This window comes from Pyxicephalus adspersus, chromosome 3, assembly GCF_032062135.1.
Source record: "Pyxicephalus adspersus chromosome 3, UCB_Pads_2.0, whole genome shotgun sequence".
In the NCBI taxonomy this organism is placed as follows: domain Eukaryota; kingdom Metazoa; phylum Chordata; class Amphibia; order Anura; family Pyxicephalidae; genus Pyxicephalus; species Pyxicephalus adspersus.
Window position 1 is genome coordinate 28,528,596 of NC_092860.1, and position 19,136 is coordinate 28,547,731.

The 19,136-nt window shown below is 34.8% G+C and overlaps 1 protein-coding gene across 3 annotated transcripts in view; it reads left to right on the top strand.

The window, feature by feature from the left end:
* Positions 1 to 19,136, top strand: part of AGTPBP1 (ATP/GTP binding carboxypeptidase 1) — a 71,791-nt gene that overhangs the window by 26,220 nt on the left and 26,435 nt on the right. For 2 of the 3 annotated variants that reach the window (XM_072404078.1, XM_072404079.1), the window contains 13 exons: positions 345 to 408; positions 1,693 to 1,839; positions 4,833 to 4,964; positions 7,608 to 7,701; positions 10,407 to 10,444; positions 11,096 to 11,304; positions 11,962 to 12,139; positions 13,089 to 13,186; positions 14,273 to 14,389; positions 16,021 to 16,706; positions 17,326 to 17,409; positions 18,455 to 18,541; positions 18,622 to 18,770. In XM_072404078.1, coding sequence (XP_072260179.1) covers positions 345 to 408; positions 1,693 to 1,839; positions 4,833 to 4,964; positions 7,608 to 7,701; positions 10,407 to 10,444; positions 11,096 to 11,304; positions 11,962 to 12,139; positions 13,089 to 13,186; positions 14,273 to 14,389; positions 16,021 to 16,706; positions 17,326 to 17,409; positions 18,455 to 18,541; positions 18,622 to 18,770 — 2,083 coding nt within the window. The other variant, XM_072404080.1, reaches the window with a different exon arrangement.

The following is a 19,136-nucleotide window of genomic DNA, read 5'->3' on the forward strand; positions in this document are numbered from 1 at the left end:
CAGGCATGGAAACTTAAAGAATCTGCCCATGAAATTCCTTGATAGATGTTGTAGTACATTTTCCTAAAAAGCAAGGTTAAAAAAAAGTGCCTTTTACTTTTTTATCTATTATTTTTTTTTATTAATGGTTCATTTTTTTTAATTTTTATCTGTACAATTTTCGTTTATGTATCTATTTATATTATTTTTAATTACTTTTATGTATCTATTATTTTATGGTACTGTATGTGCTTTTAATATATTTTGTTTTTATTCTCTGATAAAAAACAAAAAGTACTATCAAAATATTTAATATTATTATATTATTTATTTTTACTAACCTCTTTCTATATTCCTTTCTACAGAATACTAAGGACCTCCAGACAATTTTAAATATTGTAAATATTCTCAATGAACTGATGTCAGCTGGTAAGTCTGTATGCATATATTATCCATATAGTTTTTTTTGTGGGGGCCCTTTTTATTAAGTATAAATAGATGAAAATACTGTGTAACCGACAACCATAATATTCATATGTGTCCTGACATATAATTACATACAAAAATAAATTAATTGTGCAGTCATAAAAAAATTATCAGTAAAAATTGCAGGCTTTTGAAGTATCTATGATTGCTGTGATTGTGGTGTTGACTTTAAGTTACTCCTTATTGTGATGGTTAGAATTTCACCCTTACAGACTGCTAAAAAAGAGCATTGGTGACATGCTGCTGGATTGCCAAGGGTAGATGGCCCCACAATTTATATATAGACACTATCTGATAGGAGTTGCTTTTGCTAAATCTTTAAGGTTAATATAATAGAATTTTTTCATTTTTTGTTACATACATACATGATTCTGTTCCCTGTTTTTCGTGTATGTTCCCCATTGAAACACATTCAATTAGATATATAGATGGAGAAAAAAATGTTTGTAAATGTATGGCTCTTGGTCAAAATGTGATCTATGGCTCGCCAAGAGTTCATTACCTAACACCGATTATCCATTTATACAGTTAATGAGAAATTTCAGCAGTAAGTCAGTAATTCAGAGATGTTCAGTAGCGAAAAAGAAACACAAGGAGAACAATCTGTTACACACACTGTATAGGACTTTTCTGGTGGTTGTTCACTTTTGTCTGTGTAATTTTTTCCATATAACAACCGGTGTTGGACATGCTTTTGCCAAAACTGTCAGTCTGTTATCCAGTGGCTTTTAACTACTATATGTGGCTCATTGGGTATTACAAGAGTAATTACAACAGTTCACACAATAAACACAAACAGTAAAAATGTGTGTTCCATAACTAGGTATTCTTCCATTGTGATCACAGTAAACTGTATGAAAGTGTATGTACACTTATACCTATAGCTTTACCCTTCCCTGTATGCTGATACAAGCTCAAGAAAATGTCGGTGAAGGAAAAATGCAAAGCTTAGCAAAGAAGGTTGGAAATGCTAGAGGTTGACAGTGTGCTCATTTCATTGGGCACTAAAACATCCTCCTTGGATACATCCAGATTTAAGGGTTTTTCGCAATAGGGGCACAGCAGTAGAAGTGCAGCGGTCATTTGCCCCCCTAACCAAGGATTTATCTATGGATACAATACATAATGCAAGTTTGTGTTAGTTGCTGTGATGGATATTGCTCATTATTTTAAAATGTATACATATACCGATGGCAATACAATTATATTTATTACTCTCGATCCTAGGTGGAGGAAGAAGAATAAATGTTCTGATATCTAAAGGTGGTACACAGATTTTGCTGCAGCTGCTCCTCAGCGCTAGTAAGGACTCTTCTCCAAATGAAGAGTTAATCGTTCTTCTCCATACCCTGCTGGCAAAGATAGGACCAAAAGGTTTGTGTAGTTTTTTAGTCATTCTTCTACTTGCACACATCTACATCTATAGGTACTTTGGAAAATACAAAACAATTAGTTACTTAGTTGGGTTGCTTAGTAAAGGCGTTTTTTTATAGAAAAGAAATTTAGCATTCTCTTAAATCCATTTTAATAAAATATTTTTTTTCTGCGCTCTACTTTTGGCATGTTAATATATACCTGCACCAATATTCAGAGTATGCCCACCATTGATTTAATGTCTAAAATCCACTGTTAATTTACATGGCATACATGTGGCCATGGCAGTATTTTAAACTATCTCTACGTTTGTTTAGTAATACTAGGTGAAGGAAGTTTTGTTGTGGTACAGAACTGGTTTAAGATTTCAAACTCATTGTACTGATACATATTGTACAGCGACAACTTTGGAACGACAATGATTGAAGAGGATTTATTAACGTGTGGTCACCAGTCTCATTTGTACAGTAGTGCGGACTGATCTGCCAGATCTTACAATACCAAAGGGAGTGAAATGCATTTTGTTTTTCTGTGATGTTCAATGTCATTTGACCTTGTTGATTCTTTTTTTACAGAGTGTGTATTGAGAGTCTATATTCCACAGTATTCTCCTTGTTGTTCTTTGGCACTGATTTTATTGAGTTTCAGTAAACATGAAAGTAAATTTCCTTGAATATCAATACAACTCTAACAAAAAATATACAGTATATTGATTACGTTACCAACATCACAAATAACTTATTTTATATGGATCAAAAGTTGGGGAGTTTTTTTTTTTTTTTACCACATCTCCATAGGAGTATCTCATTATCAACACTATCAAAATACATATTTTTTTACAATCTTTATATCTGTCAATAAAATCAGTCTATACAGACATTACAGTCTGCATATTATATAACTCCATCCAGTGACTTAACTCAACCCCTGTTTGAACAATAGTTTTTATTTAGCATGGCCTTCTGTATGGGGTTATTCTTGTCTCACAATGCCCATAATGGTAGTAAGGAATTTGTCTCCGTTTCCCAGATCTGCCAGGTTCTCTTGGATCCAAAGGTGTACTGATTCAGATTCCCTTGTACAAACGTTTCGGTTTATTCCGCATTGCTCTGCTGGGCAAAAGTTGCAGGCAGTGTTGGTTCATAAAAAACTATTTATCGCATTAGTTTCAGGGAACTGAAGCAGCATAGGTTCAATAGAGGTTGAAGTAAAACAGATGCCATATGCATATCTGTATTTATTAGCTTTGTGAAAGTAGCCATGTATTTAAAATGCAAGGCAAAAAACTTGCATTAGTTCATTTTACAGCTAACCTTCTATGGTAGGCTTAGTACTATAATGCATACATAGTAAAAATAAATAAATGTGTGTTCTACAAACTTGGTGATGTATTAGGGCTATGCAAATTTCAACTGGTAAAACAGTGTAGACTGGAAAGGAGGTGTTTTCTTGATCTGGGTACAGATTGGGATACCTATAGAAGTGAGGAGGTAAATTGTATGCTACCTATAGAAGTGAAGGGAATGTGCCCAAGTATTGGAATGATAAAAGCTGAAACTTCAACATCCATTTAAAAAAAAACTTTGTTACATGGGCATGATTTTAGGGTCAATGAGGGCATTGTGAAGTCAATTGGCCTTATTTATTAAAGCTCTTGAAGAGTGGAGAGTATACACTTTTATCAGTGAAGCTGAGTGATCCAAACAATCTGCAATGGATTGAGTCCAGGATTAAAAACACTTGCTAATAAATAGCAAATGACTTTAGGTTATCCATTCCAGGTTTTCTGGATCACCCAGTTTCCCTGATGAAAGTGTATTCTGTACAGCTTGATAATAAAGATTGATAATGAAAGTTTAAAGTGAAACTAAATTCAAAAAGTGAATATTTGCTTATTTTTCCTGAAAACTTAAAATGTTGATTATGCCTGATGAAGAACCCTATAAAAAAAGTTTAATTTGCCATAAAGTCTACCCAAATAAAACACTGCATTTACTAGTGTGTGAAGTTGTGTGGAGGCTCTAAAATAAGAAAGCAAAAGCCCTTCTTTTACCAAGATTGCAGAATAAGAAATATCAAGTTCAGTATGGAGGATGGATGAAATGTAGAACATACTAGTGACTAGTCCTTTGTCCACATCCTTCTTGTTTTGGGGCACTGGTCTAAAATTAATTTCCTTTTTAACTTTCACTTTAGATCAAAAACATACCAAGGTCAAATTGGATATCGGTTACCATGACCTAAAAAATACCTCCATATACTATCCAGCACTAACTCTTCACAAGAGCATGGAGCACAACAACAGCCGTACACCGTACAAATCCAAATAACCATAATATGAAAACTTAGTTCTTTTAAAATATCTTTACTATAGTTCCATACCAGCTGCAGCATTCTACATCTACCTTGCCAGTTAATATTTGTCCTACTTTAATATTGTACATGGTAAAAGAAAATGTGTGCAGATTTTTAAATAACTAAGTCACACTGGAAACTTAGGCTAGCCATTCGCATTACAAATCCAATACAATCCTTTTGAGATTTACCAAAGTGGTCGTGTGAAATAGCATTCTGTGGCGATCAACATTTTTCCTAATTGTGATTAACATGAAATCCAATAATAGTAATTATGTTTAGCCTAGAAGGGTGTGTTTTACAACCCTTTTAGTATACTGATGGCACTGTAACTCTCTCTCTGTACACAGTGGAAGACAATTAGTATTAGGAATTGCTTATAATAAAAAGAAAACATGTTGTGGAGTTTGAATAATGCTCTGCCCTTATGCATATATATATATTTTTCAATAAATAAGTGTTGTGTAGCAAAAATGTTTCATTGAAAACAGGGTGAATATGCTAAACTCAAAATGATCTTTTTGGTTATACACTTTATTTATTGATTTACCTTTTCTTTTATAATTTTTTAATCATATTTTTATCATTTTTCTATAATTGGTTACAGTAGAAAACTTGATTTGATGTTTTTTTCACAGATAAAAAGTTTGGGGTAAAAGCACGAGTAAGTGGAGCATTAAACATATCTCTGAACCTGGTAAAACAAAATCTGCAATATCCAAAGCTGCTACTTCCATGTCTTCAAGTGTTACGGGTGTACTGTATGAACTGTAAGTATCATTGCAGAAGGACAGGCAGATACTTGGATGGTTTTAGTAGCTAAACAGAAATTCATATTAATTCACATATGATATAATGTCTATTCACTTTCTATTCACTTTCTACAATGTCTGATCCTTTCTACAGTTCTTAATAATAATATCTGAATGCTGAACCAAGAGCAGTAATAATAGAATGCAACACCTTGATCAGTTTTTTTTGGTTTATAATTATATACACAATTAACAGTTTTTTATGTTCAAGATTATCTTCTGTGTTTACTTCTGTACAGGGATATATCCTAAAAACCTTTTGATTTTGAAAATATTACCGTAGTATTGTGTTTATGTTGCATTAACTGGTAAAACAAATAATAAATAAGCTATCTCTGTGTCATCTGAAATTTCATTTGCACATATACCCGGGTATTTGGTCTCCTGTCAGTGCTCCTGTTCTGCTTATAATTTAAACCAAATAAACTAAATTAAACCATGCTTTTTTGTTTGGATTGAAGTCCCAGGTTTATTTCAAGGTTAGTCCCATGAGCAGCTTTGCTTCCTTTCACATCCCCTGCTCCATTGGGCATTGGGAGCAATGAAAAGAAACCCTGTATACGCTCAAAGTTATTCCTGGAAATATGTTCCTGTCCAATGAGATGACATTGATGTCACAAAGGATGAAGGGAAATGAGTCCCATGCTTCCAAAATTTGAACATAGCAGTTGTTTACATTCAGTCTTAACTGAGAGCAAAGCAGCAGGTGAGTATTATTTTCTAAATGTGCCATTTAGAGCCTTTTAAAGTGGACCTATGCTGTACCCAATTTCTGATCGTCACTAACTAATGGCAGTTTTGCAAGTATTTTACATTGCATTATATTTGCATTCATTAAAACGACAAACCCAGCAAAATAATTAGAGCTGAAGCTCAGGGTATGTCTTATTTACTAAAATAGGTTATCAGTGCCATATTCACACCCAATACCTACATACACTTTATCTGTACATCTTCATCCAGTCCCATTACACGATCTTTGGCCATCTTGACTGACCAGGCGAGAATGATTTACCTTCATGCATGCACATGGGAATTAATTCCTGGCAACCAGTTTTTCCTGGATCGTACACTGAGATGCACCACTCACTGTACATTATAGAGAAGATTGTATTCAGGCAGGTAAGTTTCGTTTTTTCTGTTTGTTTTTTTTTTTTTTTTTGCAGAGGGGTGTCGTCTGCCCCTTCATTGTTATGTTTAATTCTACTTTAAGATTCCATGGGCCTAAATTATTAAAACTTTTCAAGGCTAGAGAGGATAAACTTTCTTCAGTGAACCTGGATGACCCAGCAGACCTGGAATGGATTTCTTAAAGTAATTTGCTATTTTTTAGCAAATGTTTTTAATCCTGGACTAGATCCATTCCAGGTTCTTGGAGAGCTTTAACAAATCAGGCCTCATATGTGGAAATACACTTAGACTCTAACAACAATATCTTTGTAGTATATCCTAACTCAGAAATATCTTTTATTTAGTTTTATAGTTTATCTTTTTAACTTAGTCTCCTTTGGAACCAATCCTTTTTGTTCTTCCTCTTGTTTTTTATTTAATTGTTTTTGTTTGTTGCCTAGACCTTGATGAAGGAAATGAATTATTTACCAAACAATATTTTTACACTTTTCTGATCCCTTGATCCAGCGTGTACATTTTTGTATTTGTTCCTTTGAAAAATGAGGATAAATAATTCAGTAAAGTAACACCCTAGGGTTTAACCAATCCTTTTTTTTTTTTCTTTTGCTGTAACGGAGCAGGGGTGAGCCCTTTGCTTGTACTTTGGGCTATGTGTGCCTTTTTCCCACCTCATAAATTTGGGAAGGATGATATATCCATATTGATTTTAGCACACTAGGCATGTATTTAAATTAATAGGATGACATAGAGTAGCTGTATGTTCCTGTACTTAACTCATAAAGAGTTTTTTGTGGAAATATGTAATTTTAGTATGTTATACATTCCTCATCCATGTTGATAAGTTTAGTAGCTCTCTGGGGTTTTAGTAGCCGAGAATAGGACAAGAAGTCTCTTGTTGCATAGTTCAGCTCTTAATAAAAGTTGATAGTAGTTCTCTACAGGGTCAAAGCACTGTAAACAGTTTTAGTATGTCTTTTTAACAAATAAAATGCAATAAGATTTAACTAATGTTTAGTTTAAAGATGGTTTTCCAGTCTTTAATAAAAACCCAGATTTAAGAAAAAATCGACATCTATTTAAAACTTTGTGTTGTAGCATATTCTAAACTGTTCTAAACTGTAAGTCGGGATAATGTCCTAGTCAGATTTGGTTTATGTGGTAAAATAGGTTGTATTCCTAAATGCAGTGACCCATAGCAGCAGATTAGAATCATGTATGAAAATAGAATTTCAGCGTAAATTCTGATTGGTACGGTCAGTTACTTTTGTAAGAACCATTTATTAAATTTCGTCTCGCAGTGATTGCAAGAGGTAATACTGACCCAGGATCATTGGAGAGAGCAGTTATTGTTTACTGTTTTTTTTTTTTTCAGATAAACATTTTTACTCATTTTATGTAATTGTCAATGCAGAAAATGTTTACTAATCTAATGATTTGAGCCTTGTTAATCGTTGCCTTTTTTTGTTGTAGCTGTCAATTCTGTGTACCTTGGCAAAAATGGAGCAGTTGAACTTCTCATCAAGATAATAGGGCCATTTAGTAAGAAGAATACCAGCCTTATGAAGTAGGTATACTTTTCTCCACTGTCCTCTAATTTTAGGACCGCCTTTTTTAAATGCATATATTCACCCAGGTTGTTCAAATTAAATATAAATCATCATTACATTATTGAAAATATTACTGTTTTTCTTGTTTTTTTGGGGGTTAGCTGTTGTATGATAGAACTATTATAACCTTAAGAGTAGCCACCAAAACATAAGCTTTAGTTGTCAGGAAGGCATGTACTGTGGGACCCAGAAGTGTTTTGTTACTGCAGCTTGTGATAGGTCTGCGTCCAAGTTTTGGGCTTTCCAAAGTGCTAGCAGAATGTCTGAAAGCTCCCGGAGGGCTGTATGTTAACCTGTTGACAACTAAATTACTCTGCTATAATAATAGTTTAAAGATAGTAAAGCTAATAAAACCTACAGAAGGATACAAAAGTTAACACGTCTCCTTATGCTGCCCTGCTGTTTCTAAATGATTGCCAATTATTGTATGCTGCCATTGAATATCTCTTATTCAAGCAGAATGTCTCTGCTTGTTAGAGACCGTCTACAATTACTGTTGTACTGATGACATTTTAAAGCTTTCGAGCAAACATGTTTCCAGACAACTTCCTTGTTTCTAATCCTCCTTGGCATTTTTATAACTTCATGTGAGGCTCTCACATGTAGCACTATTTTAGCAGAACTAATATGTTGATAGTACCTTTCAATAGCTAACAGTGAAAATTCACATTAATTTATTATACCTCATAAGTTATTATACCTTTATTTTTTTTCCTGTGTTTTTTTTTTTTCAATGTACTAGAGTAAATAATATATTTTCAGATTATGGCCAGGTTTATCTTCCTCTCAATGCTGATATCTCTAATGATTTTATTCCTCCCAATGCTGATATCTCTAATGATTTTATTCCTCCCAATGCTGATATCTCTAATGATTTTATTCNCAATGCTGATATCTCTAATGATTTTATTCCTCCCAATGCTGATATCTCTAATGATTTTATTCCTCCCAATGCTGATATCTCTAATGATTTTATTCCTCCCAATGCTGATATCTCTAATGATTTTTTTCACAACTGTTCTGCTGTATATTCTGCCTTTTTTCTGTTTGACCACTCAAAGGCCAATGATGATATGACTCCTGCATATGTTTGCAGAAATTGTTCCTTTTATTCTTTTTTATTCTTCACAACTTTTCTTTGAGAAACTGTCATCTGTATACCTGTTCAGCATTGCATCAATGGATGACAGGACCTAATCTTATTTTACCAAATTTTTCACTTTGTGCAGCTTGGGCTTTTGGGGCTTTACAAGGATACCTGGATTATTTTGGATGAACAATACAAATACATACTAGCATTGCAGGGTTCTCACTTATCACTTTTGTGGGGTTATATAATTTTCATTTAATAAAAACTTCAGGCTAGCAATGGACAGTCCGATGATCTTTCTTTAGAATAAGTAAAAGGGATCTGTGGCTGTATGTATTTTCATAGGTCACCCGAAGAGGTCCTCCAGTCATGGAGTGTTTTTCTGCTTTATTCAGCAATAGGAGCTATGTGGGCCCGGCTGCCTTTATAAATGTTTAATTTGTGTGACATATGGCTTATTTATGTGCTTTTTGTCATAGCTGATATTTAAAAGTCCTCTTTGCAGTTCTGTAAACACGAGGTTTGTTTTAAGGTTGCCTAGTGATGAAATATGTGAAATATGAAAAGGCTAGAGCTCCTTCTGCTGACTGGATAGAAGAAGGCACAGGGCAAAATATGGAATATTTTAGGTTTGCCCTTGCAAAAAAAAACAAAAAAAAAAAACTATCCTTACCATAATAAATACACTGGACCTGATTTAATAAATCTCATTTTCATCCGTGAAGCTGGTTGATCCATCTAACCTTGAATGAATTTGGGTTAGGATTCAAAACATTTGCTAGCCAGTTGCAAATTACTTTGAAAAAAATCAATTCGTGGTTTGCTGGATCGTCCAGGTTCACTGATGGAAGTTTATCTTCTCCAGCCCTGGAGAGCTTTACCTCCTTAGCGCTAATCCCGAGTGTGGCTCGGGGTGAGTTATCCATACCAAAAGCGGTAACCTTGGGCTACACAGGGGGACTTAAACAGCTTACCTGTTAAGTGGTACCCACAGCTTTCTCCAGCGGTGCCTGCAGGGTCCTCCAGCGATGCCCAGCATCTTCCCCTGGCAATGCCGTCCAGGCATCTGTGTAACCTGGCGATGCCCGGCTAGCATCTGCTCTATTTTATGTACTGCATCCCTGGCATGTGAACGTTGGGGATGTGAAGCCAGGGGAAGCAGGGCATCTGCTTGTGGGACTGTGCACCTGGGAGGCAGGACCAGGCGGGAAAATTAAAATACTTAGTATTTTTAAATATACCGCTTTTACCTTTAAAAATACTTGGTATTCATAACGCCAGGGAGGTTAATAAATCAGGCCCACTGACTGTATTTACAGTCAAAACCGCTATTTTTCTTTTTATTGAAAAAAGAATTTGGCATTTTTTAGAGAAAATTATCTCCATAAAATCGGGGTATCCAGTTTTTGTGGTTTTCTATTTACCCCGGGAATACTAGAAAATAATTATATAGAACCTCTTTAATGTAGTAAATGTGTAGGTGCTTCTTGTGTGTTTATACTTCCCACTCATCAGTATTAAGAGTATGGGTATGGTTTCTCAACTACTGTTCTTTTTTTGTTATATTTACAGAGTCTCCTTAGATACACTAGCTGCTTTATTAAAATCAAGTAAGTTGTCTGTATTTTGTGTGCTGTGCTATTTTATTTAATTGTCTAATATTGTAACTCAAAGTTGATTTCTAGAGTTTGAATATGCAGTAGAATTTTAACAAAAGGACATTTTTTATGCAAACACTGCAATCTTCTAATAAGTTTATAAGGACTTGGTGGTCCTTCACTTTAAATTATTATTTCAAGTAGCAATAGTGACAGTGTTAATTGTGCTGGTCAGGTTATACCAGAGGCAAAATATCCTGTAATGTAATGTTATAAGGAGCAGCCCACTCCCTGACCCCCAGGCCAAACAGTAGTCATCTAGGCTTTTATGACTATAGTAAATCCACTAACATCTAATTAAAATTATAGAATGCCTAGCCCTTATTTAAATACTGCTATGTACTTTAATTAAAAACATAATTTGCATTGAAAATCCAAATAAGTTTAGTCAAAAACTGTTTAGTTGTTCACCATTCCATCAATCGCCAGTATTTGTATAGATTCGATTGTATAAAAAATTACCTAATCGTCTGGTTATACAAAAAAAAATAGAAGTGTAGCTACTGAGCAAATCTAGCATTGGTTTTCTTTGTTTGATTTATTTACTTTATCATTTGTATTTGTTTTTATTAATGTTATATTTATTTTTGTTTTGTTTTTTAGAAACAAATGCCAGAAAAGCAGTAGATCGAGGCTATGTTAATGGACTCTTAACAATTTATTTAGACTGGCATCGTCATGACACTCGGCATAGGCATATGTTAATCAGAAAGGGCATTCTCCAGTGCCTTAAAAATATTACTAATATAAAACTGGGTAGAAAAGCTTTCCTTGATGCAAATGGTATGAAAATTCTCTACAACACCTCACAGGTAAATATAGATCAGAACCTTATTGTTTAATATGTAAATAATACATTAAATCATGAAATTGCAACAAAAAGAAAACTGTAGGCAAAGTATGGTTTATATTTTTATAAATCCTATAATAACTTTTTACATTAGGTACAGCCAGTCCTTTACATTGAATTACCTAGACAAGCACAGGATGATTTTTTTATGGAAGGTATCAAGGATTAGAATTGTGGTTGATGTGTTCATTTATCAGAAACAATTATTTTGATTTTAAGTGCCAAAAATTAGTTTACTAAGATCTTTTTCTTGAGTAAGGTGTGCAGCAGTGCAAAACTATTTAGCACATTGGTTGCATTTCCAAGAAGGAGGAAATCTAAAGTGAATTGAAACCTAGTCTGCTATTGTAACCGAAGGCCTATTGCTTCCTTTTTATGGCGAATGGGGAACAATGTTTTAACTGGATGTACAGAGAATCCATTTAAATAGGGCAAATTTTGTGGTAGCTTACCAAAAAGACAGTCATGGATATAACAGCACATGTTGTGCATATAATATCTATGCGTTAGCCAATTGTTTTTATAGCATCAAGGTATGGGTACAAATTAAATTTTATTGATGAGATGGATGTACTGGGATATTTAGATAAATTGAGATCTGACATGTGTTTTCTTCTAGGATTGTCAGGCTGTTAGGACGTTGGACCCGCTTGTCAATACGTCTAGTCTGATAATGAGAAAATGTTTTCCCAAGAACCGTCTTCCCTTACCAACTATCAAAAGTGCTTTCCATTTCCAACTGCCTGTTATACCTACAAGTGGACCTGTGGCTCAGATTTACAGCATGCCCCCAGAAGGTAGGTGTTATGTTCATTCAGTAAGGCGCTTCGAAGTGACATATTACATCCTCCTTTCATCCTTATATTATTGCTTTATTGTTTGATTTAATATATGGTCTTTTCTGGTCTGTGAAGGCAGTGTAAATAAACAAAACGGGGCTTTGCTGGTCGCTCGTGTGCAGGACTGAGGCTTGATGGGGCGGTTCGCTGCACGCCCACCATGCTCTACCCCGCTCCACAGCAACCTCTCCTGACTGGGCGGAGGCTGGATGGGGCAGAGGGGGGGTGTACGTACATTGCAGAAAGTTGACTGGTGCCTTCCTGTTGTGATAGTGTGTACTGTGCAGTGCTGTCCAGAAGAGATCATCTTCATCCTCTTCATCAACTCCATCAACTTCTACCAACATTGTTTAAGGCTGTACTGTATTTGAAAATGTTTAAGCATGCACAGAAAGGTAAAAATAAATATTATGTTGGGACAAACATCTGTCCTAATTGCATTTAATAAAATAATGTACCTATTTCGACTTACATACAATATCAACTTAAGAACAAACCTCCTACAGTCCCTATCTCGTATGTAAACCAGGGACTACCTGCACTGTAATTATCAGCTTTCTTACCTGATTATTCAGACATATATTCTCTGCATTGTTGGGATAGTTAAAGCCTTTCAAGGTGTAAGGATTAGTTGTGTCACCATTGAGAAGATTTTCCTTACTGTACTAGTGACACACTGGACAGGAAGTCAAAGGAAATCACCTCATCAGAAAAACAGTCAACAATAAAAGCCTTACACCAGTCTCTTCAGAGCTTATATATGAAAGACAATAGGAAATGAACAATTGGGCTTAAACGTCTGTCAAAAGAATGTATAAACTATTTAAACAATGTGTTGGTAACATACTCGTTTAGAGGGAAATTGCCACTGAAATAGTTAGGTAACAATTGTTTTTCTTTTTCCTAGTTGATGATGTAGTCGATGAGAGTGATGACAATGATGACACAGAAGCTGATACAGAAGCAGATGCTGAAAATGAAGATGATAATGAGCAAGTCTTAAAGGTGAGTTTGCAAGTCTATTTTATGTACTGCTTTAATTATTCAATATACATAATGGTTTCTATTTGTCTATATGCTGTGTTTTTTGTTCATCAAGATCTGATCTTTCACAGCCATGTAAATCCTTAGTCATTACTTGTATTCAATGCATATGTAAACTATAACTCATTTTGCCACCTAGTGGTTAATGATAAAAGGGCACAGCAGTCACATTGGCAAATGTATCATCTAATGAATAAAGTGTCAAATCTAGGAGAAAGTAGTTTCCTGCTGTTATCAAGTAAATTTTGAACCACGGCATGCTAGCAGCAGTTAGTTGTCTTTCAATTTGCAAAGTTTAAAGGGTCAAAGCAAAATGAACAAAAAAAAGAAAAACAACAAAAAAGAAACATTTGCAGTACATCTATGCTAAATGTGCATATATTATAGGTTTTATCCATTTAAAGCCCTCCAGGACAGAAAATTACTTGTTGGTCTTCAGGAAATGGTTTCAGGTTTATTTCTCATAGTAGGTGATACAACACACACAATATTTGTGTACTGAAAGTGTCAGCCCTACTCAGCTGTCATTGTGCTAAATTACTGAACCCTTCTCACTGTCCCTATTTCAAAACATAGAGAAAACTTGTTCTGTAGACTAGGCTAAAAGCTAGGAGGGCTAAATAGACTCCATGACATAATACTAAGTGAGCACAGGAAAGCTATGATTATCTGACAAGATCAGCAGGTATTATTTAGAGCTTATTGAACACATACAGTGTGACAAAACACTTTTTGTAGTATATTTAACAGACCAAAAGCAAAATAGGAGAAACACCGAGGTTTATTGCTATATACATTTTAAGTCACTTGTTCATGTTGAGTTCAGGCAGCTATTTAAAAAATGATATTTAATCCAGTGTTTTTTTATACAGCTGTCGAACATATACAAATCTCTTTGATTTCATCCCTCTTTAATCCCTTGGACATCTGTAACTATAGTGTGAAATAATCTGCTGTGTGTACAAATAGGGAACATGTAGACAGGAGGAGTTTAGCATTTGTATTTTATTGATGATTTTTTCTTTTGTGCTTTTCCGTTTTTAACAGAACGATGACATAGAGACTGACCTAAGTAAACTCAAACCTGTGCCAGAGTTGGGACGATCTGCAGAAGATCTAAAGATGTATGAGCGCTTGTTTCCAGAGTTGAGAGATGATTTCCAGGTAAACATAAAGATCATTGTTTTGAAAGGATGGTCCTTATCTACCATATTGAGGCACTTTGGAAATGTCTGACTATAAAACTCAAGTCAAAAAATGGTTTTATTCCATATATAGTTAGCCAACAGAGCCAACAATATGTTTTGGTGGTCACAAAGATGCCCCATTAATTATGGTTTAAAATAATAACAAAATGAGATAAAAGTGTGTGTGTGTGTGTGTGTGTGTGTGTGTGTGTGTGTGTGTGTACTCTTTCCAGACTCATTTTGATCATGGCCCAGGTTTCTTCTATTCAATAATTGATATAATTTTACTAATGGGATTTCTACACTTACTAGAATAAGTGTCTGTTATGTCCATTTGTCCATCTGTTCTGTATATTTTTAATGTGTGTTTTTTAGGCTTCACTGATATTAAAGAAGCTGTCTGCAAAATTTAGTGATGGTATTAAGTGGCATACAGACATGGGCAATGTTGGGGCAATGTCCTTTCACACTGGAGGAAAACTGAAAAAAGTAATCCCTTGTTTCTAAGATGAGAAAGATGGTGCTTGCTGTCTGCCCACTCAAGGATTGCCTCCTTTTGGTTCATTGGTGCAGCAAAGGGATCAGGAGTTGTGCTGTATCTGTTTTGTGTTTTGTCCTATTAAGCACAGTGAAACAGGATAATATTTTTGTAACCATATTGTGTTCTTACAAAGTATACCATTTATTCGCAATGCACTTTTTATTATATATTGATTTGTTCTCCTGATAAAGGAAAAATAATTATGCTTCCAATTGTTTTTTTATGGTGTTTGTATTATAAAAAAGAGGAGCCTGGTTGATTCTTTTGCAACAGCCTCCTTTTTGGTGTAATCTATGGGACTGGGCCATCAGTTTGTCGCTTAAATCTTGCAGAGATTAAAAGGCAGGGAGCTTAGACATGCCATGAATTGCTTCAGCTGCAGTTGTATCCCCTCATCTTTCCTCCCAACACCAGCACCACAACACTCAAGACTATATGCATTAGCATTTTGGTCATGTGCTTATGCTAAATAGTAATTCTTGTTCAGGTAATAGAACTGGACTGTTATAAATAGGCATACAGTGGGCCACATTTTTGCTGTAGTGACTGTTCAATAGACCAAAGGAGTTATTATCTTTTTACATGAGGTCAGTTTCTATTTTATGTATGAAGTTCTAGGTAGACCTGAGCAAATACAAGTGTATTTCATTGCGACCAAAAAACGAATACATGGCCTAGTAGAAAAGTTGGGAATAACATCTAATATTAAGCCAGTGTATGTGTACATTTGTCCAAGTTTGCTTAATACTCTAGTTATTTTCTAGTTAACTTTTACTTTGCTCATCTCCCACAGAACTTTAAAACTAGCACTTTTGTTTAACTAATGGCTATTTTAAAAAATTGGTATATATCCCCTTTTTGTTTATTTTCTTATTTAGTATATGTCCTCTTATGATGAAAATTTTATGTATGATAAAATCAAAAGATGGAAATGCAGTGATGTCTCCTAACTGTTACTAAATATTTTACTTCTACTAAATATTTTACAGAACAAAAATAAAAATTGCAAGTAACCTAAGTAAGAATGATTACGTGATTATGTCTTTTGTCTTATATTTATGCTAAAGGACTTTGAATTGGTCTCAAATGATCCAGCCCGTGGCGCAAACCAGGGTGGACCTATCATTGTCCCAACTGCAGAAGAGGAACCAATTTACAAGCCAAGACATATAATTAACGAACTGAACAGAAAAAGCAGTAGTATTTCCTTAGAAGATGAATGTAATAAAAGACCAAACTTCTTAGATGTGCCAAAGAAAGACATAAAGAGAGACCACATAGCCTCTTTTCAGCAGACTCAGGGTGAAACCGAAAAGTCCTCATGCTGCTACTTGAACAACGATGTTGTAAGAGATCTTGACAGACTCTCACTTCAAAAATCTTCAGCCAATAACCTTTGTAAAAATGGTTCTTCTAAAGATAAGCCTCATTCCTGTAGTAAACCTGCACAGAATTCATCATGTAGTAATAATTTGTTTGATAAGCATTCTGTTACCTTGGGTCCATTGTGTTGCTCTACTGCCTCACCTGATGATGAAGAAGAAGACACAAGTCCATTAACAAGTCAAGCCTTGCAGGATTTGCTGGACACCGAAAACTTACTGCCCCTCCACGATCCTGAACTGTATATAGAAATTGTGAAGAATACCAAATCAGTGCCCGAGTATTCTGAAGTGGCATATCCAGATTATTTTGGCCATGTGCCACCATTTTTTAAAGAGCCTATATTAGAAAGACCCTATGGTGTACAAAGGTGAGCAAAATGTTAGCTACACAGTTCATTTTATTAAAACAAGTAGTGCATTTATCAAACACTGACACCATTCAGTTTGTAAACAAATGGGTGTCCACATCCATATAGTCTAATGTGCTACAGGCCAGGACCAAGCTGTTACATTTTCTCTGTAGTACATAACCGTGGGATAGTACCACTGTTGTATCAAGTAAATATCTGTAATGTTGCAGTCCACTCAGTTTGAATTAAAAACACATATTACAATTGATGTATATTCTTTATATAAGGAGTGTTAGTTGGTTTAAAGCAAACTTTATACCCAAGGCTATAAATAAGAGTGTATTTTAAAAAGGACCCCTGCCAGTTTTTATGCATTTCTTATGTTAACCAGTATTTAAGCTGTTTATATGTGAAGGCTCCTAATATATTTTTTAATCTTAATGGGTGTATCTGTACTTGGTAACATTAAAGTAGTGCTGTTGCCTGTTTTCTTCATGTATGTCAACCTGTAATAACCTGGTAGTTAGTTCATCCTAGCTATTGTAATTATTTGGTGTTGCTTGATTAAAAAAAAAAACCAAAAAAAACAACATTTTTTTGTAAATCATAAAAGTGTTATTTACCTTTGTTTATATAGGACAAAAATAGCCCAAGATATCGAAAGACTGATTCATCCAAATGATATCATAGACCGGGTGGTGTACGATCTCGATAATTCTAGGTAGGTTACTTTTATACAACAGCATTGCTAAATACACATTGTGACAAACATCCTGTATTTAAAAGCGCACCTCGAGGCTAAACAAGTAGGCTTATGCAAATGCATTTGGAAAACGAAATTTAAACGTGGTTAGGCATGTTGCCTTGTTTAAGACTGGCAGTTCCTGGACAACTTACTGCGCCTGATTTATCAAAGCTCTTCAAGGCTGGAGAGGATACACTTTCATCGGTGAACCTGGGTTATCCAGCAAACCTGGAATGGATCTGGTCCAGGATTGAAAACATTTGCTAACAAATAGCAAATGACGTTTAAGAAATCCATTCCGGGTTTACAGGATCACCCATGTTCACGAATGAAAGTGTACCTTGAAGAGCTTTAATAAATCAGGCCCACTGTGTCTGCTGTAGAGATTCACCATTGGATCCACCATGAACAAGTACTCAAAACCGTTCAACTAGAAAATTAAATAGACCTGTAAGATATGTCAGGAAGTGAAGCATTACCCAAAAAAGTGCAGTTTTTATGAATAAAGCATATTAGTGTTGCACAAGATTTAGGATGTAATCCAGACAGAGATTAATTAACCACAAGGAATCACAGGTGGGTAGCACTCTTACCTCCTCAATACTTGTTCTGAGGTTCAAATCCCAGCCAGAACACTATCTGCAGGGGGATTGTGTTCTCTCTGAATTCATGTTTATTCCAAGCACTCCAGTTTCCCCTATATCTCCAAAAAATTTCAGTTAGGTTAACTGGCTCCCCCAGAAACTGATGTTGGTACATGTAGAAAATAAGCAGCTCAAATGTTATTAGATATGTTATATTTACAAATATTTGTTTACTGGCTCTCTCTAGCTTTATGCAACCATATAGTTCAGATATATTCACGTAAAAAGCATATTTTCCTCAGCCAGTTAAGAATTTAAAGCTTTGTTATGTCAATTCTAAAAATAAATATAATAATAATTATAAAAACAATAATAATAATGGTATAACTGTCTTTATTTAGGAATATAAAGGTTACTTCTTTTCTAATTCTTTGCAGCTGTCCCATTCCAGATGAGATTGATATCCTGAAGTTCAACTCCAAATTTGAATCTGGGAACCTGCGGAAGGTCATACAGATAAGAAAGTAAGATAGTCCTTCTTTCTTCTAGCTGTAGGAAAATTAAGTTTAACATAACAAGAAGAGTAATTTGATTTCTTTTCCAGAAATGAATATGATCTCATCTTGAACTCTGATATAAACAGCAATCATTATCACCAGTGGTTTTACTTTGAAGTCAGTGGCATGAAGACTGGGACTGCTTATCGCTTTAACATCATTAATTGTGAGAAGTCCAACAGCCAATTTAATTACGGTAGGATTAAGTCTTGGACTATGAGTGTATATAGCACCTGTATATCTGACAAGTCATTTTACCATGTGAACAAGGAACTTGCATACATATTGAGTTCCTGGACTCATCTACCTTTCTATATTTATATGTTTCTGGTAAGTGGTTATATACTTGTCTGTAAACCCATGGAAGGAAAGTGAGCCATTTGTGTAAAGGAAGAAATCATATTTCACTCATTGTGATTTTTCAATATTTTGAATCAAATCTAAAGTATCAAGTCTTCCCTGCTGCAAGCAGTGGAGCTGACTAAAAAAAAATAACTAAAATGTCTGGGTCAACTATACTGGCCACTCAGATTCTGTCATTTGTTATCATGTAAATATATTG